At 33.4% G+C, this 25,614-nt stretch overlaps 2 protein-coding genes across 2 annotated transcripts in view; both read left to right on the plus strand.

The window, feature by feature from the left end:
• Window positions 1-3,031: 3,031 nt before the first annotated feature.
• LOC141820237 (non-specific lipid transfer protein GPI-anchored 1-like) lies at window positions 3,032-4,102 on the plus strand. The gene is made up of 3 exons (XM_074707521.1): window positions 3,032-3,443; window positions 3,586-3,645; window positions 3,807-4,102. The coding sequence occupies exons 1-3, from the start codon at window positions 3,098-3,100 to the stop codon at window positions 3,914-3,916; spliced, it is 516 nt and encodes a 171-aa protein (XP_074563622.1). The 5' UTR covers window positions 3,032-3,097; the 3' UTR covers window positions 3,917-4,102.
• Window positions 4,103-5,310: 1,208 nt separating this feature from the next.
• LOC141820211 (calmodulin-binding transcription activator 4-like) overlaps window positions 5,311-25,614 on the plus strand; it is a 31,511-nt gene continuing 11,207 nt past the window's right edge. Inside the window, exons 1-8 of the mRNA XM_074707495.1 lie at window positions 5,311-5,520; window positions 6,063-6,194; window positions 6,300-6,415; window positions 7,102-7,190; window positions 8,690-8,735; window positions 14,188-14,686; window positions 18,249-18,517; window positions 24,911-25,590. Coding sequence (XP_074563596.1) covers window positions 5,508-5,520; window positions 6,063-6,194; window positions 6,300-6,415; window positions 7,102-7,190; window positions 8,690-8,735; window positions 14,188-14,686; window positions 18,249-18,517; window positions 24,911-25,590 — 1,844 coding nt within the window. The 5' untranslated portion in view covers window positions 5,311-5,507. The remainder of the gene's footprint in view (window positions 5,521-6,062; window positions 6,195-6,299; window positions 6,416-7,101; window positions 7,191-8,689; window positions 8,736-14,187; window positions 14,687-18,248; window positions 18,518-24,910; window positions 25,591-25,614) is intronic.

Below are 25,614 nucleotides of genomic sequence, written 5' to 3' on the forward strand. Positions count from 1 at the left end.
TCCTTGTATAATACTTAGATTTTGTCTGACCCTTTCTCACATATCACTTTAGATACCATGTACTCTCACTTCTTTGTGAATCAGTGTCGACTTTTAGTTCTATCTATGTTAGAGCCCATGATTATATTCTCTATAGAGTCATTACAATATGAATTCTACCTATTAACACTAGAGATTTAGTTATCACGAGGCCTTTTCACTTATTCATATTTTATACACTTCATCGACAATTAGATATTAACATTAGTCTTCATATCATTCATGCACTCTATCATCTATCACTCAGTGATTACCTCTAGTAGAAGGATCCACATGTCTGTGTCACATCATTACTTTCCTTCTAGCTGCATTAGGGGTAAATGTCACATTAGGAAATATCAAACCCCTATTTGAATTCGATAAAATAGGAATTAGACAATTTTCTTTAGCAAAAATGGAAATAAAAAATGAGGTCATGCTATGGAAGAATAGGGGACAAACATAGGAGAATGATGATGACATGTCTGACTTTGAATTACAGAGTTACCTTAGCCATCGATACCTCCATCGCCTCTCACGCTTAAAGAAATAGTGACCAGATTAAAATAATCAATGACTAAGGGATTTTAGAGACCGGAGGAACAACAGCAGACACACCACCAAGAGATAATGGATTTCCTTAGATCTTAGCACATGGGCCAACACCCTCCTCCTTCATTAGATTATATTATGCTTTAGTTTTATCTATGGACTATATTTTGGATAATCTGACATGATGGATGTTTTAGTTTTGTATGTTCTTTACTCTTTTTGAGTATCATGGTTCTTTGTGCCCACATGTTTATGTTTCAATTTTTGTCTCTGATTATTATTATGCTTTGTTCTAGTAGTGCTTCACTTTAAAGGCGAAAATGTAGAAACCTTTAAGGGGAGATTTTAAAATACTTTTAAAGGAGCAGATTTAAAAATATTTAAGGAGAAGACTTCAAATCATCTTTAAAAGGGGAGCTTTTAAAATTCTTTTCAAGGGGAAGCCTTCAAAAATATTTTTCAAGGGAAGAATTCAAAATATTTTTTAAAGGAGGAGACTTACAAATATTTTTAAGGAAGAGACTTCAAAATAATTTTGAAAGGGGGAGCTCTAATATTTTGAAAAGAGATTTTGGAATAGTTTTAAAAGATTCTTTGAAAATTTTTTTTTTTGAAGATGTTCTACATTGTTTTGCAAATCTTTGCAATAAGTCAAGTCTCTACACCAAAGCTTTTCGACGAAGCTCCAATAGACAACAACTTGATATCGTTTAAGTTTTATTTTTATTTGAGTTATTAATTTTTCATTACTTAGCATTTGTACTACTATTCTATTTTATGCTTTAGAAAAGATTGTAAAGGTTTCTCTACGGAAGATTTCCAAAAAAGAGAAAGATAGTTAATTTGAGTGATGATTCATCTAATGAATTATAAGTCGTGGAGCAAGGGGTTGTAAATCATGTTAAATCAACTTGTCTCACTTATCTACTTTTGGTTGCTTAGTTGTTTTACACTTTACTATTATTAATTATATTTACTTCCATTGCATAAAATCAAAAAACATTCTAAATGCACTATTCACCCTTCTCCTCTAGCACTTAACTCAATCCTGTATTTTCTACCTACTTGATATTTAGTTTTATTGACTTATCGAGACTTTATGCTTGATATCTAATCTTGCTGACATATGAGATTTTCTTCATGTCTAATATATAATCTTCCTAACCTATTAGGATTTTATATATTTGTCTAGTGTCCATCTTCGTGACATACTAGAGATTCTTGCCTACTTGGTATCCAATCTTCCTAATTTATCATAACTTCTCCATATTTGACAAATGTTTAGTCCATCCGATTGATTTGTCTACTAGATATTTGGTTTATTTGACTCATTTGTTTAGATTTTATCATCTATCAAATTATTTATACTTACACACTTGACATACTTATGAGATTATACAATATCAAAGGTCGAATCTCGACAAAATCGAGTCAATGCCTTCTCCCGTAGTGACTAATTGTCGCTTCTCGATTTATCTCTTCACGGATGATTGTGAAACTGATCTTGTGAGACCACTCGAGTGGTAGATTCTATTTTTTTACTACAAAGATTATACAATATCTAATTTTAAATATTTTATTATACATCAAAATATTCATTATCTAGTACTGCCTACCCTCACTAATATGAATATCTATTGAGACCCGATTTACAATTGAATTGAGATAATTTTTTTTTATTAAATCTATGGATATTTCATCTCTTGACGTACTGTTCTTACATCATCATTCATGTTTGAAATCTTTAACGTGGAAAAGATTTAATCATTTTTAAGTTTAGAAATGTAAAATTAAGCTCTTGTTTGATAACTCTAATCTCAAATTTACATAGATTTTCGTCCAGAAATGTACATTTTGAATGTTACGATATAAAAATTGTATAGAAGCTAGTTGTTTGCTTATATCGAGTAGATCTAGATGTTGTTTAGATTTAAGGTTTTATTTTTGAATTATTAAGATTTACTTTATTCTCCCAATTTAAAAGAAGTCATTTAATTATTTTAGTTTGAGTTACAATAGACTTAAAAATTTAAAATAAATTCATTATGTTAATATATTTTATTTTATTTTATTTGTTTTTATATATATATATATACTTCTATTACTTTAATATATTATATATTAAATATTAATAGTATTTAGATTAAAAGGCATAGATAATTATCAGATCTATTCACCTCCTCACTTCCCTTTTCTCAAGTCCGTTGCTGTCCTCTCTCAAAAAGGTTGGATTCGTTAAAAATCTTTAAACTTGTTTAAGATTCACTAATTAATTGTCCAACCACAAATAACAAATAGCAGAAAATGTGGCGTGCAAAGCCCCACAGTCAAATTTGGACGCGTCGTTCTCCAATATCGATATAGATCCTATCTGTGAATTCAAACCCTCCCACCTACTCGTCATTAAAGCCGCTTCACAACTGCACCGTTTAATGCTCTCTATTATCTTCCGTCTAGAAGACCATCCACCTCCATTCCATTTTCCGACATTGGGATCATCGGATCATCTTAACCGACCACGCCGAACATGATGAGTACTAGTAGCAGCTGGCTTCTCCTCCTCGTCCTCCTCCTGTGCGTCGTGGTGGCGGCGGCGGCTGCGGACAGTTCGCTGCAGGATCTGTGCCAGCAGAACACCAGCAACCTGAGCCCCTGCATCGACTATGCCAGCGGCAGCAGCGACCGACCCAACAGCGAATGCTGCGCCACCGTGAGGGACATCCGGAACACTCAGCCCGTCTGCCTCTGCTTCGCCGTACAGCAGACGCACAACTCCACCTCCACCTGGAGAAGCTTAGGCCTCAAGGTCGACCGCCTGCTCATGCTGCCCGGTGCTTGCAACCTCGCCAACTCCAGCGCTAGCAATTGTACCGGTAGCTGTTATTTTTATTTCTTCTTTATTTTTATTTTTTGAAAAAAGAAATAAAATCTTAAAGTTTCATTCAACTTAATTTCTCATGGAATAATTCAAATTCATTCTTCATAATTTTGACATTATTAACTCTTTGCTCACAGCTCTCCTTCATTTATCTCCAAGCTCTCCGGATTACTCCATATTCACAAACGTTACACAAGGTTGGACCTGATCAGGACTGCTCTTGCATGATGCATCTCTGTCGTGTGTGTGTGTATATATATATATATATATATATATATATATATATATATATATATATATTAATTACAGTGGCTTCATGTACAAAACTTAATTTGTCTCTCATCTATGTTTGGTGCAGCTTCCGGTACTAGCTCTGGCGGATCACAGAATTTGATGCACCAGATCAGCATTTGTGTCACTTTTGCAATTGGTTTAGCCGTGGCCAGCTTCTTGTCTAGTTTATCTTAGGGTTCACCCCAAGACTACTCATTTTGTTAATTTTCTACTGATATTTCAGTGGTCGTGCACAATGAGGAAAACAAGTGCATCATGTGGCTCTAACTGTATTAGTTTTCAGATTCAATATGGTTATGAAGGAATAAGAGAGATGACTGTATATATATATATATATATAATGAATCATGTGGCTCTAACTTTGAGGGATTTTCGTTTCATCAGCTCCTAATCTACACATAATATTATTAGCAAAACTTCAAAAATTAATTTTATTACATTTAAATTTGCCTCTGATTTTTTAGAAGTTGGTTGCTTGATGTGTGACATATTGTTTTGGAAGTTAAGTAATATTTTTAAATTTTATTGATTAAAATATATAAAATATAAATAAAATATATTTAAAATGAAAAAATTATTTAAAATTTTTAAGATTTTATTTCCGTCCATTTGAATGTGAGAGAGGAAATAATAAAAAGGAAAAAATTATTATTAAATTATTTTATCATATTATTATTTAATAAGTCAAGTCGAGGGGTAGTTTGTAGGATTACCTCGACTCAAAAAAGAAAGAGTCAAAAGGCAACTAATATTGTAGTAAAAAGAAGATGTCTGACTTAAATACTTTGCAAGCTAAATAATATTTTAAAATATAAAAAAATATAAATGAAATATATTTTAAATGAAAAAGTAATTTAAAATTCTAAGATTGAATTTCGATCGTATTTGAATGTGAGAAAGGAAATGATCATTTTTCCCGTTCTTTTTGTCATCTAAACTAAATTATACCCTTTGGGCTTTTACTTGTATATATTATTCAATAAGTCAAGTCAAGTGGTGGTTGTAGGATTACCTCGACTCAAAAAAGAAAAAGGTGAAAGGCAACTAAATATTGCAGAAAAATAAAAAGTATGCAAAGAATTAATGTGTGACTTAATTAAATAATATTTTAAAATATAAATAAAATATATTTTAAATGAAAAAATAATTTAAAATTCTTAGAGTGAATTTCGATCGTATGTGAATGTGAGAAAGGAAATGATCATTTCCCCCTTTTTCCGTTTTCCCATTGGTTTTGTACGGTAAGTTATATATATATATATATATATATATATATATATATATATATATATTATTGAATAAGTCAAGTCAAGGGCTGGTGGTAAGGATTTCCTCAACTCAAAAAAAAAAAAAATAAAAAAAAAAATAAAAAAAGACCAACTAAGTCATTGTCTACTATTAATTAATTAGTACTAATATCAAGTGTCAATCGCGGTAAATCAGCACAACAGTAACGTTGGCGGCCGCTAGCCTTCTCTCTCCCGCCGTTTCCATGATTCTACTATTTATTCCTCCACCTCCTTCCCTCAATCCATTTCTCCCTCTGCTTCTTCCCATCTCTTCCACGTTTCTAGACATCATAAGTAATCGTCTCGTATTTAGCGTCTCCTTCCTCTGGACTGCCTCAAACTAACCACTACTCACCGGGTCATTGACTAGTGTGCCCTCTGCCCTTCTATCTATGCCTTCCAATTTGTTGTACTTTTCCAGAGTTTTGTTGTTGCTGGAGTTCCCTTCGATCTGATTCCCACAGCTGAGGATCGAGATGTTGCAGTCAGGTACTTTGGTTCTAAGTTTTGTGTGTGTGTGCTGTTGTGGAACTGGAAAAGTTTTCGCTTGTTTAGGCAGATACATTTCGGAAAGTTGATCATGTTGGTAATTGGGTAATTTGCTTCATTATGGTAAAAAAAAATATCGCAAAGTTGTGCACTGATCTATCTACAAGAGGGGGTTCTGGTGTTCCAAGTTGACTTTCCGTTCCATCATTAATTCATTATGGTAATAGTATGACGGATTTGGGCACTGTTAATTTAGGTCAGATCTTTTGACACACCTCATGGGCTTGATGCGTGCACAGTAAACTAATTGGACTCTTATTGCATGCGAATACCTGTTATATTTTACAGTAATGAATATTGGACTTTCTTACAAAAATTTAGATAAGTTGAAAATGTTAACTATTATTCTAAGAAGAAAGAAAGCTTCAGATCTCTTGTTTAAGGAACACTGTTCAAGTTATTTGTACAAAATAGAAGAGCTAAAATTTGACAAATGTTGGAAACATTTGACTAGTGAAAGTTACTTGTTATTTTTTGTGCAGATATGAGCATTGATTTGAAGAGATTAACACAAGAAGCTCAGGCTCGGTGGTTGAAGTCAGTAGAAGTATTCCTTATTCTTCAGAATTACAAGAACTTTGAGATCACTCAGGAGCCTCCTCAGAAGCCACCTAGTAATTGCAACTCACTTGCATATTCTTCCATCATGTATACAATGCTTTATTTTACTAAATTCTTGCGGAGGCTATGTCTGCAATATGCTGATTTGATCTTGGTAGGTGGTTCTTTGTTCCTATTCAACCGCAGGGTGCTTCGCAACTTTCGTAATGATGGATACTCATGGCAGAAGAAGAAAAATGGTAAGACTGTTCGAGAAGGGCATGAAAAGCTCAAGGTATGTAGTGCTAAGTGTTGCTATATTAAACTTTACTTCAATTCCAAGTTATGGAAGTGTTGTTTATGGCAGAGCCATCATCCAGTATCTAAATGACTATGTTTATTGTTCTAATGTTTTTCTCTGTTGCTCATTGCATAATGAAAAATATAGTACATTTGGTATCGTTCACGAGCAAGTCATCATCCTATTGTATATTGTGTCACATAAACACTAAACCATTAACTATTCAATTTCCACAATAACTTGTTTGTTATTAGGAGCAAGTCAAACAAATTATATTCAGAAATACATACTAGTCATGCAATAGGTATATGGAATTTGTTTGACTTTGAAACAACCATACATTGAGCAATGGCTGCCAGAATTAATATGAAACACATGCTTACTGATTTTTCAGTCTGCACTATACTTCAAATTCAGTGATCAAAACTCAACAACACCTTGAGTTGTCTATGACACTATATAACTTGGTTTACATGTATCAAGTCCAATTGATTTCCAATTCTTTCTTTTGCAACAAATAACGTAAAATCTGTGTTGTTATCAGGATTGATTGTCATGCCTCTTATGTTCTTTGTTATTTGTCTGAAAAATTATTATTGGCTTGTATTTTGATTAACAAGAGAGATGTAATTTTTCTTGATCTACTTCTGTTGAAAATTGTTATGACCTTTCATGGCTAGGTAGGGAAAAAAGAAACACTAAATTGTTATTATGCACATGGAGAAGAAAATCCTTGTTTACAGAGGAGGAGCTACTGGATGCTGAATTGGTAATATTTTCAAATGCCTTTTGACCATTTGAACTGAAATATTAACTCTTACTAACTGCATGATAATGATGTTTTTTTGTGACAAATTGGACTAAACAGTGTCTTTTTAACTTTAAAGCAGATTTAAGACCTTAAGTGACACTTGCAGGACATATGAGTGATGACAAAGTTAAAAATTCTTTTATGATTACTAGTCTAATTTCAGAATGATACTTTTTTTTTGGGGTATGAGTGATGTCTTTATGGATCTAATGATGTTTGAAGCACTTATTGTGGATTTGTGTTTACCATTCATCTTTTTTTTTTTCACCGTCTAGTAGCCTTCTTTTGAAAATCAGGACTATTTCTATTCCACAGTAATTTCGGCTGAAACTTGCACCATGATTGTAGTTCTTCCATAGCACCGCTTCGTAATAAAAATGTAGTATGGAGTCTGAACAACTTTTAGCAACCAAATGAAGCATGGATGAGCTACTAATATCTGATATCAAGGATTAAGGATTTAAATGGCAATCATACTCCACCATGAGATAGATACGATATTCTTAGCTTGAAAAGATTTTTCATTTTGCTTGTATTCTACTTTTTACTTGCTACATCTGTTTGGATGAGAGCCACATAGAAAGTGCTGTAGCACCATTGGCTATTTGAATCCTGAATTGATATGTCAAATTTTGAGCAGATAGTATAATAGATGCAGCAGAAACATGTGTTTTTCTTTTGCCTTACATTATTTATCCAAGTGATGACATTATGATAAGTAGTTTTTTTTATTACATATGATTCAAATTTAACTAACATGATGACTATCCATGCACGAAATTTGTCATTGACCTGGTTGTAGATCTTGTTATGGTGTAGTTTTGGTCTCTAGTTGTATTGGTACTACGCCAGTGTCCACTAGCCATGCATATTGTCATTACCATGGTTGTAAATCTTGATATGGTGCAGTTTTGGTCCCTGATTGTATTGGTACTCTCTCCATGTTGAATTTTGTTGACGAGTACAAATCCCCACAAGTCTGCTGTGCTGACCTAGTGTAGGGAAAAGGAAGAACTTATCTCACCTTCTACAACTCTTGCTAACCCTTTCACCCTTCCCCATGAATCTTTCACACTGGTCTTTGTGCATTTTAATTTTGGTGTATCTTGACCAGTACTGCAGTTCGATGTGGTTCATGTCTTGACGCAACCTTGAATCATTATGTGTATGGACTGAAATTTAAACTCATGGGCCATGTCCTCCTGTATGTCCTCAACCAATCAAGTCCTATTTGAATAGGCATATTTTCAGATAACTTCGTTTTTTTTCCTCCATCCGAAATGATGAGTAAAAACTTCAAGTGCTACTGGTATTTTATATTTTGTCAATTAGTAACTGATGATCCTCACTGAGTTTTGAAGTTATTTTGTATGTTCAAAATAAATTGTACTTTGAATTTCAACTCCGTGCTACCATTTTGCTTCTATCACAGAATTTGTGTATTTTCTTATATGCAGGGCCTATGAACATATTACTCTCGTACATTACAGAGAAGCTCTTGAGGTTTGTATATATTCTACAGATTTCCTTTTAAGAAAATATAATTTTGGTTAAAGAGCATAGAAATGAAGATAGTAAAATAAGGATATGCCAAAAATGTATCACCTAAATAGGAAGTAGTGTGTGAATCAAGTGCCTACTCAGCTGAAAGCCTGAAATAAGGATAGGTAAAAATGAATCACCTAAATAGGTTTTAGTGTGTGGATCCAAGTGTTCAACACAATTATTTCTAAAAGAAGAATACAAGACCAATAGTATTATTGAATGTCTACTTGCAATGTTAGTGTCCGAGTGTTGATGTCCAAGCATAGCTATAGGATCAAACAACACTAGCTAAAGAGGGCAAAACGATAGTAATGAATTTTTCTCTCAATAGCAAAACTCAATTTCAACCATTAGTAATGTGTGTGCTAAGATGAAAGTGATAAACATATATGTATTCACAGCAGAAATAAAGAAATAAAGAAAAAAAGATCACATCATTATAAGAGATATAGCATGGTTCTAGGATGTTGCTCCTTTAAAAATCTACGACCTATGACACAATTTGGTGTAGCACACCAAATCCAATAAACCATTTTTATACAAGACAGTGGAGTAAATCTCAATAGTAGGATAAGACCTTGTATCACAGATCAAAATTGACTAGATATTTGCTCACAAAGAGCATGTCCTATAAACCTCAATGTGAATATGAAAAATACAACACAAGAAATGATTAACAACATCTCACCTTAAAGAATAAAGATCAACATAAGAATAAGACTGGATTTGCCAATAAAGAACCTTGCAACCCTGAACAGAGTCAAGATCACACATTTTCACCTTTTGGGAATGTACAAAGCTTTTTCACACAATTAATTAATGAATGAAAACGTGTTTGTGTGCTGTTGAAGGAATATTCAAAATAAATATAGAAAAGATCTTCCTAAAGTGGTAAGGAATTTGATCTAAATGGATATATGTTTTGTAAACTTTAGTCAACTAATCCACACCAAAAACTTCCATCAAGCAAATTAGAATTTAAATTTTAGTTGCCTATTAATGCTTTAATCGTTTAGAGATCTCTAGCCTAGTTAGTTGATTGACCTTCTGACGCTTTCCACTAGTTGCCTTCAATTTCACTTTCCTAGATCCTATAATGTGAGAATTGAAATTTAATGTGTCAATTTTAGTCATTCGACCATGAATTAGTGTACTAAAAGTGGTGCAAATTCTAAAGTTTAGGTCTTATTTTAGCTATGCTTTACCAATCAATAACCTTTATTCAACCGCACAACTTGAAATGATTAATGATGCATCTTCAAGACTCTTAAACCATTTTAGTGCATCTCACAGTGTACTTGTTTAAGTTTTCACCAACAATCTAGAACTATTTAAATTAAACATAAGTATTTCTTAGTATGTAGTACAAAATAAGAAATTTGACTCAAATACCTTATTACAAGTGTAAAGAATATAAGATCAAGCTTTATAGATAAGTTAAACTCACCCTAGATGCTTTTCCTATTCACACAAGATCTATCCTCAAACCTAAAATAGAGATCATATAGGCCCTTATCGTCAAGCTTAATATAGTCATAAGTTATAAATTTCACTCACTTCATATTTATTATCAATTAATTCAATTACACTTGCCATCATCCAATAATCTATAAAAGATATTAAAACTACAAATCTAAGATAAGGTCATCAGTTTGAACCAACTCACTTAGAACTATTGTCAAATATCAAAATCATCTATTAACTATTATTGTCTAATATTTATAATAGATATTAGAACTATAATGTAATATAAGTTTGTCAGTTTGAACTCAAACTGACTCACTTAAAACTATTGTCAAATATCAAAATCAGGTGAGCAATCTAACAATAATTGAGGAACTAAAATTATTCAAGAATCTCCCCTTGTTGATATTTGATAATTGGTTTAAATTAGCAATTGAAAACAAAAAGTACTGCATTAGGGAAGTAATGTAGTATCGCGGAGTGGTAGAGGACAGGGTGGGGGGTGAATACCTGATTAAAACTTCTACACCACAAAGTTAGTCATGGTGAAACATTACAACATATAAAATATATTCAATGAAATTCACGAAAAAAAAATTCTACACCTTCTTAGTAAGAGACTAAGGTTGGAGCAAACTGTTTCTTATAATTTCTCTCTTACAAGATGAGAAACTCAAGTACAAGAGCACAAGAATACCTTATAATTACAAGAGAAATGAGTTTTGGTAGCTTTAGCATTTTGAGAAGTAAGGTTTCAGCAGTAATACTTATTTGTACTTTAGACCCCTTTTTATAGACAAACTCACAACTTCCTTCTCTTTCCACGAAATCATTCTTTTCCAAGCGATCAATTGACTTTTCATGAATAATGAGTCAATCGATGATAACAATTTGACGATTGCATGTAATTTTTTTCTGCACTAACGATAGGTTGGATAGTTATTGTTGAGGTCAATAGTCGACTGCTCTGGTCATACCAGTTGATTACACTAGTTATACTAATTGACCAGTCAACTGCTCTAGTCATATCAGTTGACCAATTGATTGTTGTATAACAATTGACTTCCCTAATTGATTATCTCCAATTTCGAGTGAACAGAAGCATCTTTGGTCAACTTCCATTGTCGACTTCACCTCCAGTCGACTAATACGTTCATTCAGTTGATTGGCATAATTATTTAAGTCGCTTCACTTTGAGTTGGTGCTTTTCTTCATTCTCTAAGGTTCAAATCTTGATTTGCCTTGGTGCTAGGAGGTTTTCCAGACCTCTAAGACTTCTTTCTTGCCAAGAAGCTCCTTGCTTCAGGGACTTTCTTCTTGTGCTTGACGTTTGGTCCTTGTTGACCTGTTGGGACTTTCTTTGCTCAACGTGCAAGTGCATCAATAAATGTACATATATAAATTATAAAACATTCAAATACAGAACATTAATCTAATTAAATACAAATAAGTGGGTAATGATATACTCAACATATATAATTGCATTAGAAGATTGAGATTCCAATAAGAATATGTAAAGCATGTATAACTTTCAATCTCAAAGTTTTACATAATTACTTGATATATACATTCATAAAAGCTTTCATAATTTATTTATCATGCATGTCATAAGCATTCAAGATACATAATAATATTTGTACATATAAATAACAATAGAAGAATAACATAAAAAATTTTAATCCAGAATTGATCATGAAAGAGGAAAAATTCTTTAATGAAAAAAATCATAAATTCTTAATCTTGGCTTTCATACCACATGTAAACATTACTTCTTGGATATTCAAATCAAGTTTTACGTTCGCATAAACTTTAATATCCAAAATTTTGAACACAATGATTTTCACAATGCAATATGTTAGGAGAAGACATACCTTGACTCATAATGTTCTTCAAATATACACAAATAATAAGAACGCTAAAGAAAATTATGTTTCTCCCTCTTGGCGCCAATTCTTGAATAATCTTTTCGATACAGAAAAAGATCTATTTAATGGGAAGAGGGAGGGCCAATTTTCTGTTGTTTCATTTCACATTTTATCAATATATGCAATTAATTGTCTCTTTATTTCAATTAAATTTTCATTCTCACATACCAAATTTCATGAATGTGAGCATTGCCTTCTCATTTACCAATATGAATGAAGCAATTAATCATAATAAAGTTAAATAATATGGTCATTTAATAAAATATATAACTTATAATAATGTCATTGTTTAAAAAGAAAATACATCATAATAAGCCTAAACAATGAGCCATTAATAAGAAAATAAATCATAATAAACTTAAACAATGTGAGTCATTTAGTAGGGAAATAAAATAATTTTTAAGAGGAACTAGTTGACTAGTCAACACTAGTTTCTTAAGATCAAGTAAAAAAGATTAGTAGCACAAACTAAAATTCAACTTTTATTCACCTAATAATACTTTAGTCTCCTAGAGATGTTTGGTCTAGTTGAGTGATGACAAATTTAGTTGACAAACATTGCGGTGTTGGTTTTGAATAAAATAGATAATTTTAGTCTATTAATAGGCCATTAGTCACCTCGTTCACCGAATAGAAAGTTTTCATTAGTCACCTACCAAGATTTTTGCCACTTAGATTTTGTAAATATGAGATTTGGAACCTAATGTGTTGCTTTTATTCACTTGACCATGAATTGTTCTATAACTAAAGTTTGTTTGTTTTCCAGCTATGTTTGACCAACCAAAACCAATAACCATGATTAACCACATAACCTAAAACACCAAACAAGATCTCTTCAAGGTTTGTAACCATATTAGACATCTCATGACCTACTATACATTTGTTAAAGTCCTCACCGATGATTTGATTCCCTAAATCAAAATAGGTAATTCTCAATATGTATTATCGAAGCAAGGAACTTAACTCAATTACCTTACTACTAGTCTATAGAATATAAGAACAATCTCTCTAGGTAACTAGACTCATCTTAGATACTTTTTCTATTGATACAAGATCTACTCTTGAACCCAAAATACAAACTCTCAGGTAGTCTTTAAGTATGATATAGTCACAAGTTGTGAGTATCACTCGATTTATACGATTAATCCAATTAAGTTTGCATCATCCAATTGCCTATAATACATATTGGAAATGCAAATCCAAGGTAAGATAATCAGTTTGAATTTAGTTAAGCTTAACGTCATCCAATAGCCTATAGTATTATATTGGAAATGCAAATCCAAGATAAGGCAATCAAATCACTTAAAATTGTTATCAAACATTAAAACCATGCAATCAACCTAACCTACAATAGAGGAACTAATATTATCTAAATATAGTTATGTAGGGGTAGGAGAAGATAGAAAAATAAGGATCGGCCAAAAATCTATCACTTAAATAGGGTGTGGATTCAAGTGCTTGATACTTCTATTTCTAAAAATTTATACACATGACCAATGTAGTTATTGAGAGTCCACTCACATTGTTAGTGTCGAAGTGTCAATATAAAGACACAGGGGGTGAGGGGTAGTTGAAGAGTCCAAACATCATAGATTTCCAACTTGAGGAACAATGTGAATTACTTTTATGCTTTTAAGTTGTGTCCCTCAAATTATTGAATTGTTAGTCAAAGTAAATGTTCTACGATTGTTGTTGATTTTCATGGAAGTTCTTTAATACAATGTGCGAAAATTATGAATCCATAATTTTCTTTGCCTTGGTAAATAACATTGAATGTGAAGTACAAAATACAATGTGTAACGTTGAAACTTTCTAAATGCATATCTTCAAATAATTTTAAGGACAATGAAGTTAGATATAGATAAAGGTTTCTGGTTCTTTAAGTTTAGTGTGCCAGTTTTCCCCTCAACTTATCATTAAAATCTTATGCTTGTTTTGACTTTGTGTTGTTATCATGCTTCTAAAAACTAATTGAGTTGTTTACCTGGTGGTTTGAATATATTCATTGACGTGCAATCCAGGGAAGGCATATGCCCGATTCAATCTTAAGCATCTCAAACGACATTTGCCCAACGTTGACATATATTGCCAGCATCACTAAGGATGAAACCCAATGCTTCAATTCTAATGCTAGGGATTTTAATACAGCACATCAAAGCTCTTCCAGCCAAGGATCAGGGGAAGTTAGTTCTAAATTCAATGGAAAGTGTGCTGAGATGCCCCTTATAAATGGAATGGAGAAGCCTGAATCTTGTAATCAGTTATTGCTGCCAGATTACTTTCAAGAATTGAGAAAGCTTGAAGAGCAATTAAATCTAGATGATGATGAGGTGGATACTTTTGAAAAGGATCATCTTCCTTGTTGCAGTTTTAATGTGGAAAGGCAGGAACTTCTGGTTCAAGAAACTAGGAGTAAGTACAATGTAGAAGCACTTCAAACTCCATTCACTGAACTTAAACAAGGGTCTAATGATCATCTGAAAGAAGATCCCAAAAGCGATAGCTGGTTGAACAATTCAGGTATGCATCCCATCTAATCTAGATGAATAGGCTAGTAATTGACTTCTTTCTTTTTCATACCACCTTGATGATGCTAAGGAAATTAGTTTTACATGAAAGTAAATTTGTCAAGGCCAAGAAAATATCATTATTTTTATCAAGTTTACTTGAGAATTAAAGCATCTAATTGTCCTTTATGATATATTCATCTCCTCACCAAAGGTCTTTTGTTTTTTCAAAATGTTCCTAGTCTTTCCTTTCATCATCATTGATTTCATCTTCAAATACCCCCTGTGGCACATGCTCAATGAGCCTCCTACTTTGGTTGTGACTTGGCCATTATGGCCATTGTTAAGAACTTAAGATAGCCACTTCTCGTTTGATGCCTTTGACATGTGCCTTTGAGGGCCAAGCTAGTTAGGGGTTAGGGGCATCAACTGTAAGGTGTTAGTCAAGAAGAGAGAGTTTTAAATCAACTAACACACCCTAGGGCTGCTGACAAGTGGTAGGCAAGAACTAAGATGTCTTGCAGCCCTGGTGGCAAAGGCCATGCATCGGCCTCCAACCTTTGGTTGTGCCTCTTTGTGCACACCATGAATTCACTTCACAGTTGCATTGAAGGCTAGGTCACCACCTAGTAGGAGGCCTATTGAGCATGTGGACGTGCTCATGTCATCATGTTTTAAAACCTCTCTATGATTATTAATGAAGAGGGGTATTACAAAGGCAAAATCAAATTTTAGGGATGATGAAATGGAAGTTGAGGAATTATTTTGAGCAAGCAGTAAAACTTCATAGGGAAAAATTCTTTTCTCTCTAAATTTTTAATCTCAATGCATATGTTAGGAACTTAATTGTAAATACAATGTATGACAAAGTTAAAAAAAAGTATTTTACATTAATAATAACAAACTTAAGTAGTGGAGACTACTATGGACGATCAATGCCCTAATATTTTTACCAATCTCGGTATAGCATCATAGTTGATACATCTTCCCTAATAAATGTCACTTAAGCTTATTCCAAATATCTTCGGAAATTATGGATCTGTGCACCTTCATGTTCAACTCTCTTATCGTGACCATAGTTTAAAATATCAATCTGTTTCGGAGTTTTGGTTTACAACTAGAATGATACAGTTTCGATACCGTATCATGACATATCGATATGTTTCGGTATTTTTTTTAAAATATAAAATATATTAATTAAAGTTAAAAATTTTAATCTAAATATTTAAAAATTAAAAATATAAATAATAAAATAAATTTTTAAAAAGAAAAAAAATGTGGGATCGCAGTGGCACCACGACCCTGCGAAGGTCGTAGCTCCCCCGCGATTCCGCGGAGACCTTCGCGGGGCCATGGAGGTGTCAAAATCCGACAGAGGCGACACAGGGTCGCAAAGCCCCCCAACGATTTCCGCGGATGTGACGTGGGATCGAGGAGGCTACACGGGATCGCGGAGGTTTTCACATAGGTCAATGCGGGATCATAGCGCCTCTGTGATCTCGCGGCAGTTTGTTGTGTTGGTGTCAGGCTACCGAGGGGGGGGGGGGAGACGATCAATTTAGTATGTTTCGTCCTGCACGGTATGAAATTTGAAACCATGATTATGACTAGTAGAGATCTCCATCTTGCACATGGTTGATTTGCCTCATCTCCACTCGTAATCATCACAACCATAAATCCCAAATTGTTTCCTTTTCTATATTGCAATTAGAAGTAGTAATATTCATCTCCTGCCAATTAAACCATGAGGGCTTCTTATTGGGACAAATTGCATCGACTATGCTGAAGATCTTTTCTTTGCGAATAGAAATAGGTAGCGGCACAACTCTAGCTATTCTTCCTCAATCAATATCACTGCTTAGATTTCCAATTATTATCTCTATTGGCTTTTTTTCTAATATAATTAGCACACTATTAAGCATTAGAGAGAAAGTTGGAGTTGCATCTATTGAGGGAAAACTTCGTGAGACACGTTTAAGGTGGTACGGACATGTACTTAGACGACCGATAAATGCTCCAGTTAGGCGGTGTGAAACTATAACAAATACGCATATCAAACGAGGGCGAGGTAGACCAAAAAAGACTTGGTTAGCAACAATAAAACAAGATAAAATTTATTTAAATATAAATGATGATATAATAGGAGATAGAACTCAATATAGCCGACCCCACGTAGTGGGATAAGGCTTGGTTGTTGTTGTTGTAATTACTATCTTCATCCTTCTTCTTATGTCAAAGCTCTTCTCCTATGACAACTCTTTCTGTATAATCTAGACCTTTTTGCCACACATCTCCCTCTAGTCAATGCAACTCCTATCTTATCTAAAGCTCTATTCACCACTGTAGACTCCCATCTCACATCACACAAGACTATATCTTCTCCTAGCTAGGCCTTTTACCTTCATATCCAAATGACTGCTCAATTGTGACCTGATGAATCTTGTGGTGGTCTAGATGATTGTTGTGATTAGTGAGGCCATCATGATCTTTTGGTGGATGCAATGAGCCCCAATGCATAACTATTGAAAATTTGGTCATGATATGTGAAGGAGACTATTATGCTGGGAGCTATGCTAGTTAATATCCCATGAATTTGTATATAATATATAGTAGGACAAGGGAACCATTAAATGACCAAGGAAGGTATAGAGGATTGGCTAAAAATTGAATTATCTCATTGCTACAAAACCAAATATATAATTCACACTACGCATTGTTAGTCAATTTTTTGAGGTTCAAAAATTGTATTTTATTGGAGAATGCTCCAAAAAATGATTTTCTATATTAAAATAGGATTGAGGTCACTGTTAGATTATGAATTATGTTGAGGCTATTTGGGCAAGCCACAAACATAGATCCACGTTAGTGTGTTGCATTCTTTAGTAATACATGTGAAAACTGATGATCAAGTTTGGGGCATGCTCCTCAACAGTTGAAGTTGTATGGTTACAACTAAGTTCTCATGCACATAGGCTTAGGACAAAAGATGAAGATCAACTGTAACTTCACCTGGGAAAGGTAGAATCTTAGTAAATTGCCAATGACTTTTAGCTAATTTGCTAATATTTAAAGGTCAATTTGAGTATATCTATAATAACTTGAGTTTCCTAATATCTTTGGTTGGGCTTGAGGAGGATTGCATGTGCATGGAACCTATTTGTAAATACGATGTATTACAAGGTTTAGAATGTAATTTTCATTGATGAACAATAAACATGGGCTACCAGGAGTAATTGTTGCCTTAATACATTCTTCCAATCTCAACAACATTAACAGCAAGAGAAAACAGCAGTTTCTTCTGTTGTTGCATGTTGACATCCTTGACAGAACTCCTTTGATCATTTGTGAAAACAAGGTGAATGAAGAGTAACTTGTAACAAGAGAGAATCGGTAGAAGATGGACAAATTGCCTCTCAACCGACCTTTAGAATTATTCCTTAAAAGTTTCCAGTCAATGAAACTTTGATTAACATTAGGCTGAAATGTGGTATTTTTAACCTACTTTTTGGCATTTTTCCTTGAACAAGCTGTAGTTATGATCATGATGTCTTTATTTGCATTCCATTGAGCTTCAGATGCTTGGGGTTGTCCAGATGAATCATCTTATCAGCAATGCTTGACCTCAGAAGTAAATGATAGTTTGGCAAATTGTGGTCCAATACTGGGAACAGATGTATCTTTGCTTACAGTCAGAGATAATGTTTGCCTTTCTGATATATGGTGTTATCCGAGTCAGTTTGAAGGACCTCTCCAAACAGATTCAAGTTTGACAGTTCCACTACTATGCCTGTTTACTATACATGAAGTTTCTCCACAATGGTCTTTTTCTTCTGAAAGTACAAAGGTAAACAATTTTCTCATGCCACTTCTTTTTTTTACCTCTGAGTTCCTGAAACTTCATATTGTTGTACATTTATGCTAGGAGAAAATAGTTTCCTGATATTAAGTTTTTAGTTAAACTTTGGCTGCTTTAATATTTTATAGAAATTTCAATGTGGAAATAGATATTAAAGTAGTTTGAACTTTGAGGGTTGGTTTAGATGTCATCTATTTATATTCTGTTCTGATTTTTGCCACGAATTGTAGGAATTTTTTTTTTCAATTCTAGCTCATGGTGAAATTCAAATTATTTCTTTTCTAAAGATGTCAATTTGCATGTTTTTTCTAAAAGGTGATATTCGGAAAAAAAAGAGAAAACCTAATCTACTCCTTAGTTTTAGTAAAAAAAAAAAAACTAATCTTTCCTGCTAAACTTTCCTCACCATCCTCGCTATCAACATCTCTTCGATGTGGTTTCATATTTCAACAAAGACAAGGACAGTTCGCTGTGACTGCTTTATGTGTGATGATAGTGACCTAAACTTTGCCATCATCCTCTTCTCTGTCCTTATCATTAAACTTCTTCAATCCATTGTCTTCCTCTACTTACATCCAAAAGCAGCACAGGGGTTAGGACTTGTGTATCCCTAGCCACTTCAAAGTGCATCCTTTGTGGAACCATAAACAGCACTAGATTTCTCTCCTTTCAACATCTACACTCCTCTATTCCCTTATTTCTCTAAGACCAGTCCAAGCACTCTTCTCGCCTCCTAACGTCCAACACCATCCTCATTGCAACAATTGAATCCTTGTGTCCTGGTGACAATTGATACTCATGCTTCTTAGGCAAAATCTTTACTGCTGGTGCACTTCTTGCAACATCACCGTACTTTAGAGTTTAAAGGATAAAGAAACATGCTATCCAGAAATATTTGTTGCTTTTTGTGGAAAAGCCATTGCGACATGGATGAGTGGGACAAAGCTAGGTAGTATGGCTTGTGCATTGCCACTCATGGCTTCTTCATGGGCTGTTCAAGCCGGCCCATGGCTGGGAACTCCTTTCTTCTGCTAGAAAATGAGAAAGATATGTTTTTTTTCTTCAGTCATTTGATCAGGAGTGAGATGAAGGAAAGGTTAATGTCTTTAATTTCTCTATATCACTCCACTTTTATTTTTCATGGTCTTTCTATGCTCCAAGAGAAGCAATATTTATAGTATTGGAGGGTTAGTTGGTTATTATACTCAACAGAGGAATCAACAAGCAAAAGGCTAGGCAAGAGGAGCACAACATCAAACTAAGCAGATGAAAGGCTAGAGAAATTGGTTGATTAGAAAAAATGTATTATTGTTATTAGGTTTCCTTTAAATTTTATCAATTAATATCTTAAATCTCCCATTAAAACAATATGATATGATTTATACATGTCAAGATTTAAGCGAAGTAGTTGGAGATTGATAGTGGAAAACAAATTAATGTGACCTGTACACTTAGTTGGAGATTGATAATAGGCTGCAATTGAAACAAATCCCTAAAATTCATCAGCAAAATCAAAATGATACTTAGCATTGACACATTAGTAATGAAACAAGCATGAGTTTGAACAATGGACTGGAATTTCAAGCCGTGTTGAGTGGCTCCCCATCCACTCAATAGTGATGGACTGGAATAGTGAATAAACATTCATATTCTACTAAATAGTTCAATGCATGGAACAAGTTTGCAAAGGGTTTATTCACTATACTCCCCATCCATGGTAGAATAATGTTACTGTACTAAGGATACAAAGATGCAATTATTAATAGCTGTCAATACAGATGGAACCCAAATAAATCTTCTCTAAATTTAACCATCAAGTTGTAATGATTTTGTAAGTTAAGGGAGGAGGAAGAGGAGATGAGAAAGGCTATATGCATGTGAATTGAGGAGAAAGCATACTCATCTATTGGAGAAGAATTGAAGCTATACTAGTGACATCTGCTATGGAGGTGGTTCAAAAATATGGTTTAGCAACAGGTTCCAATGATATCAATGATCACAAAGGACTCAAGTAAGCTACCTATGTGGCTTAGCTAGGTCACTAAGGATTCAAGTAAGTTGCCTATGTGGATCTACAATGTTGGAGGGTTTTCGACCTTTCAATTTGGCGTTCCTGAGTTACAAAGGGACAGTGGTGGTTTGGTAGCAACAATTTGACAACAAATTCTAGTATTCACAACAATGGAGTATTTAGTAGCCTTCTTGAGTGGATTCACGAGGTTGCATGGGTCATTGTACTCATGGTTTAAAATCTAAACCCATGCTAAGGTTTTGATCATGGACCAAAACGATACGGTTTCGGTATTTTTTAAATAGAAAATATATTAATTAAAAATAATAATTTTATCTAAATATTCAAATAAAAATATTTTTAAAAAATATTAAATTAATAGAATAATTTTATTAGAATTTACATAGAAAATATATTAATTAAAAATAATAATTTTATCTAAATATTTAAATAAAAATATTTTTAAAAAATATTAAATTAATAGAATAATTTTATTAGAATTTAGTTAAGCCTATTTAAATTATTGATACTATTGGTAGATGTTGATTGATATAATTAATCAAAGCTATTTAACTAAAAATTAAGTTCTCGCCAGCGTCTCCTTTTCTGCCGCCAGCCCAGCGACTGCGGGGCACGACACCTCCACGGTGGCCATGGGGCCCGCGAGACATGGGCCACGCAACCGCGACAGTCGTAGGGCTCGCGCGATGCATCTGCAGCGACCACCAGACCCCGGGCATACCAGTGTCGATCGATGGGCAAAACGAAATATTTTCTCGTATCAGGCGGTACAGTCTAAAATTTTAAACCATGATTGTACTTTCAATTTGACATCCATAGATTATAAAGGGGTGATAGCGACATTACTATATTAAATCAAGGTATAAGATCTTGAGTTGTATCGGTTGGCATGAATAAAATTTATCATTTTACTTGCCAACTAGCATGGTATTGAGCTCGGAATCATGATGTCGCCGTCTCACGGTAGGTCACGGAGGCATTTGCGACCTCGCAGGGATCGTGGCGGCTCGCAACCGTTATTTTTTTAATTTTTACCCTTGTTTCCATTTTTATTTTTGCAGGTAATTCTTTTTCGTCTATTAATTATTTTTCCTCCCTTGATTTTTTTTCTCTGTCCATTTATGAAAGAAAAAATATATAATTTATTTTCCTCCATTCGTTCATGGTTAATTGATTCATCCACAAGAAGTAAACTGGGAGAAAAAAACATTTTTAAGGATAAAAGATACATATTATTAGGAAAAATAAAATATATAATTTCTAACATTATAAAATATACTTCTACTAATGAATTAAATTATTTTTATATAAATTTAGTTTAATTTTAAATTGATCAAGATAAATTCAAACTAAATCTTAATCTGTATTTAATGAACTTCAGGGAACCTTAAATCAACTTTTACTCAATAAATATCAAAAGTTTTATCAGATAATATCTAATCTAGATCAATAGTAAGTATCTATAGCAATCAAATATTAATAAAAATATTTTTTAATTAGTATATTTTATATTTAAAAAGTACGGAAACTGTATCGACACGATACAATATGGTAAAGAAACCGTATCGTCGGTTATAAATTGAAATTCCGACACAGCTCAGAATTTTAAACCTTGTATTAAACTAGTTAAGTCAATTTAATATATACTAAATTAATTTAAAAATATTACAAGGAAATCTTCCATTGCCCACCAAGGTAAATTCGGAAACACGTGCAACTCCTCACCTAACTGTCAACGACCTAGGTTTTTATCCCATTAAAGGAAAATGCCCTGCAATGCATTGTAGTTGGGAATCGAACCATGGGTACTTAATTAATTTGCCAAATGTTTTAACGTTGCACCATTGCCCGGGGGCAATTATAAATAAATAATAAATTGAACCAGTGCAAGCTAAAGGAGATGCTGATAAGGAAGATGATGATAACATAGCTTTCAATCGAAAATTTCTATTGTGTGGATCTTGACTAAGACATTTTTGAACGTCTTAACCTCAAACACAACCAAATACAGAGATTAAGAGAATGCAAAAGTTCATACATTCTCTAGTAAGAAGAAAGAGAAATCTTCCAAATTTATTTTATAGAAACTAGCTAAAAAGGAAAGAGAAAATTAATGATTGGTCACAATCTGCTCTATGCAATTGATGAGTAAGAACTAAGAACTTAATGTAAAACATGAGCTTATGATGCTACAGTCCAACAAGAAGTTTGACATGATGTAACAATATTGATAGTAGTGCCACTATTGATGGAGGCGACTATAGTGGAGATGCACCAACTAATAGTGAAACTTTTGTTATCTTGACTACAATACTTGAGTCTTGGACATGTGAACAAGATTACATACATACAACCTAGGATGAGGATCATGATGATAGACCTTTCAACAATTAGTATAAATGAACTCAATTTAAGGGTGACAGAACAAATAAATCTCATGATTATTGAGATATATGAAAGAGTTTAGCTAAGATTAAATTCGATTGAGGTTTATCGTGCTTTTAGCCTTTTTTGTAGCTTTGATACATCATATGGTGGTCCATTAAATTAGATCTTAAGCACATATATGTATCTTTATATTGTGCTTGTATCAATTCCAATTCCAATGGTGTCAATGTAAGTCCAACTCTTAGTGGTGAATCAAGACATCGTTGATGGACATGCAGAGGAATCAACATCAATACTATGAGTTTCTTCAGATGCACGACACTCCTTTTGGTATGAGCAAGATGGTTGAGTTCTTATAATATTTTATAAATTATTATTCTCAAATATTAATAGAAATAATTTTTTAGAATTAGTATAGATTTATATTTAAAAGTAAATAAGTATCAAAATCATATTGACACTACATGGCATAATATGAAAATTTTATCGTTTTGGTTAAAGACTTAAACACCAACAAAGTTTTAGATTTTAAACATTGGTTTAATTTAGACTACATTTTATCTTTTTCTTAACAAACAATGTAATGATATATGTGACATGAAACATATTAATATCTGCATTAATTTTCCATATTTACTTTAAAAACAAAGTTTATTACTTTATATGTTGTTCTTTAGTTTTGGCAGTAATGGTATCTCTATTGGTTGGTTGAAATTTAGACGTATCTAGAGCAAATTGCAGAAGAACCCCAATTGCAATGGGTTACATTGCTTTCTCTCCTCTTTGAATAGACTTTGTGCGCCTTTTACAACAAAGTAGAATCAATGCAATCAAGGGATAAGAGAAATTGAAATTTTATCATCCACCACTAGAATTTACTGAGGAATATTGGGCCATAGTATACTTACAAGTGTGGTTAAAATGACAAAGTTTTTTGTCATCATTTGTATTCTAGAATATCCTTTTAGTTGTATAAAATGTTTAAGAACTTGGTAACTCCTCCAAATGATACAATAAATAAACAAGTTAAAGAAATGAATTATCCCCCACAGGTGTGGTGCAATGGTAAAACACTTAAGGGGAACAAGCAAGAGAACTAGAGTTCGAATTTCAGTAGGGATGAATATTTTGGAGGTCGGCCTCGTGTACATAAGTTGTGCTCCGGATTTATCTGATAGGCGAACCAAGGAGAAAGTCATCTACCCCCAGGATTAGTCGGGTGAAGCTTAGACACGGATTATCAAAAAACGTTAAAGAAATGAATTAAGAAAAAAGCAGTATAAATGATTAACGATAGATATTCCCTTTGATTTAAACATAGGGTGATTACTTAATTGAGATAACAGATGTACCTTTGGTGAATGACATAAGACCTCATGTTTTCTATTTCTACTATGAGATAGTTTGCTATTAGGATGTTAGGCAACTAGAGCTATAGATCATACTTTCAGATTGTTCTTCTGTTCCATTCTTATTAAAGAATGTTAAAACAATTTTGAGGTAAAACATTTGTATCTTTTTCTGGAAATATGCCAAAAGCTAATATGCATAACTTTTTTTGACATTTGTTTCATTGGATATTATTGCTCATCTCTAGTGAATTGGCAACTTGTCTACTGTAAAAGATAACAAATGTACCTTTGGTGAATGACATAAGACCTCATGTTTTTTATTTCTACTACGAGATAGTTTGCTATTAGGATGTTAGGCAACTAGAGCTATAGATCACACTTTCAGATTGTTCTTCTGTTCCATTCTTATTATTGAATGTTAAAACAATTTTGAGGTAAAACATTTGTATCTTTTTCTGGAAATATGCCAAAAGCTAATATGCATAACTTTTTTTGACATTTGTTTCATTGGATATTTTTGCTCATCTCTACTGAATTGGCAACTCGTCTACTGTAAAAGAAAATATTCTTGTTCTGCTTCACCATGACAGCATACAATATAATATGCAGGTCATCATTACAGGTGATTTTCTTTGCAATCCATCAGAATGTGTATGGGCTGTATTATTCGGAGACATTGAGGTTTCTTTGGATATTGTACAGCATGGTGTTTTTCGTTGCATGGCTCCACAACATGATCCAGGAAAAGTCAAATTATTTATTACATCTGGCAACAGAAAACCCTGCAGTGAGGCATATGAATTTGAATTTCGTGAAAAATTAGAAAACACAAAGTCCAGTCTAGTATCACAAGTAGCTGCAGCTAAAAGCAAAGAGGAACTCATATTACTTGTCAATTTAGTGCAGATACTGTTATCTGAAAATAGTACATCAAATGCTGAAGATGTTGAAAACAAACCAGGAGTGAAGCCTTTGTTGACATTGAAAGGATCAAAAAATCAGTTGCAAATAATCATTGAATCAACCTTAGCTGGGTTAAAGCCTTCAGGTGTAATATTAGATGCAATTTTGCAGGAACTTATGAAAGACAAGTTTCAGCAGTGGCTATTATCTCATCAGAAGGCTGATGGTGGCCTCCAGTTGTCCAAGACAGAGAAATTCATCATACACTTGATCTCTGGCTTGGGGTATAAGTGGGCCTTGCAGCCTATTCTCAACTCTGGTACATCCATAAATTACCGTGATTCAAATGGATGGACTGCGCTCCATTGGGCTGCACACTTTGGCAGGTAAATGCCGGTGATAATATAATT

Source organism: Curcuma longa, unplaced genomic scaffold (assembly GCF_044706935.1).
Source record: "Curcuma longa cultivar G26 ecotype Majalengka, Jawa Barat unplaced genomic scaffold, ITB_CL_G26_1.1 utg2798_np1212_758248_RagTag, whole genome shotgun sequence".
In the NCBI taxonomy this organism is placed as follows: domain Eukaryota; kingdom Viridiplantae; phylum Streptophyta; class Magnoliopsida; order Zingiberales; family Zingiberaceae; genus Curcuma; species Curcuma longa.

Bases quoted from the DNA above. Each gene is read 5' to 3' on its own strand.
- LOC141820237 (XM_074707521.1), top strand. From the start codon at position 3,098: ATGATGAGTACTAGTAGCAGCTGGCTTCTCCTCCTCGTCCTCCTCCTG. The intron at 3,444-3,585 runs GTAGCTGTTATT...CTTTGCTCACAG, and splicing joins CAGCGCTAGCAATTGTACCG to CTCTCCTTCATTTATCTCCA. The intron at 3,646-3,806 runs GTTGGACCTGAT...TGTTTGGTGCAG, and splicing joins ATTCACAAACGTTACACAAG to CTTCCGGTACTAGCTCTGGC.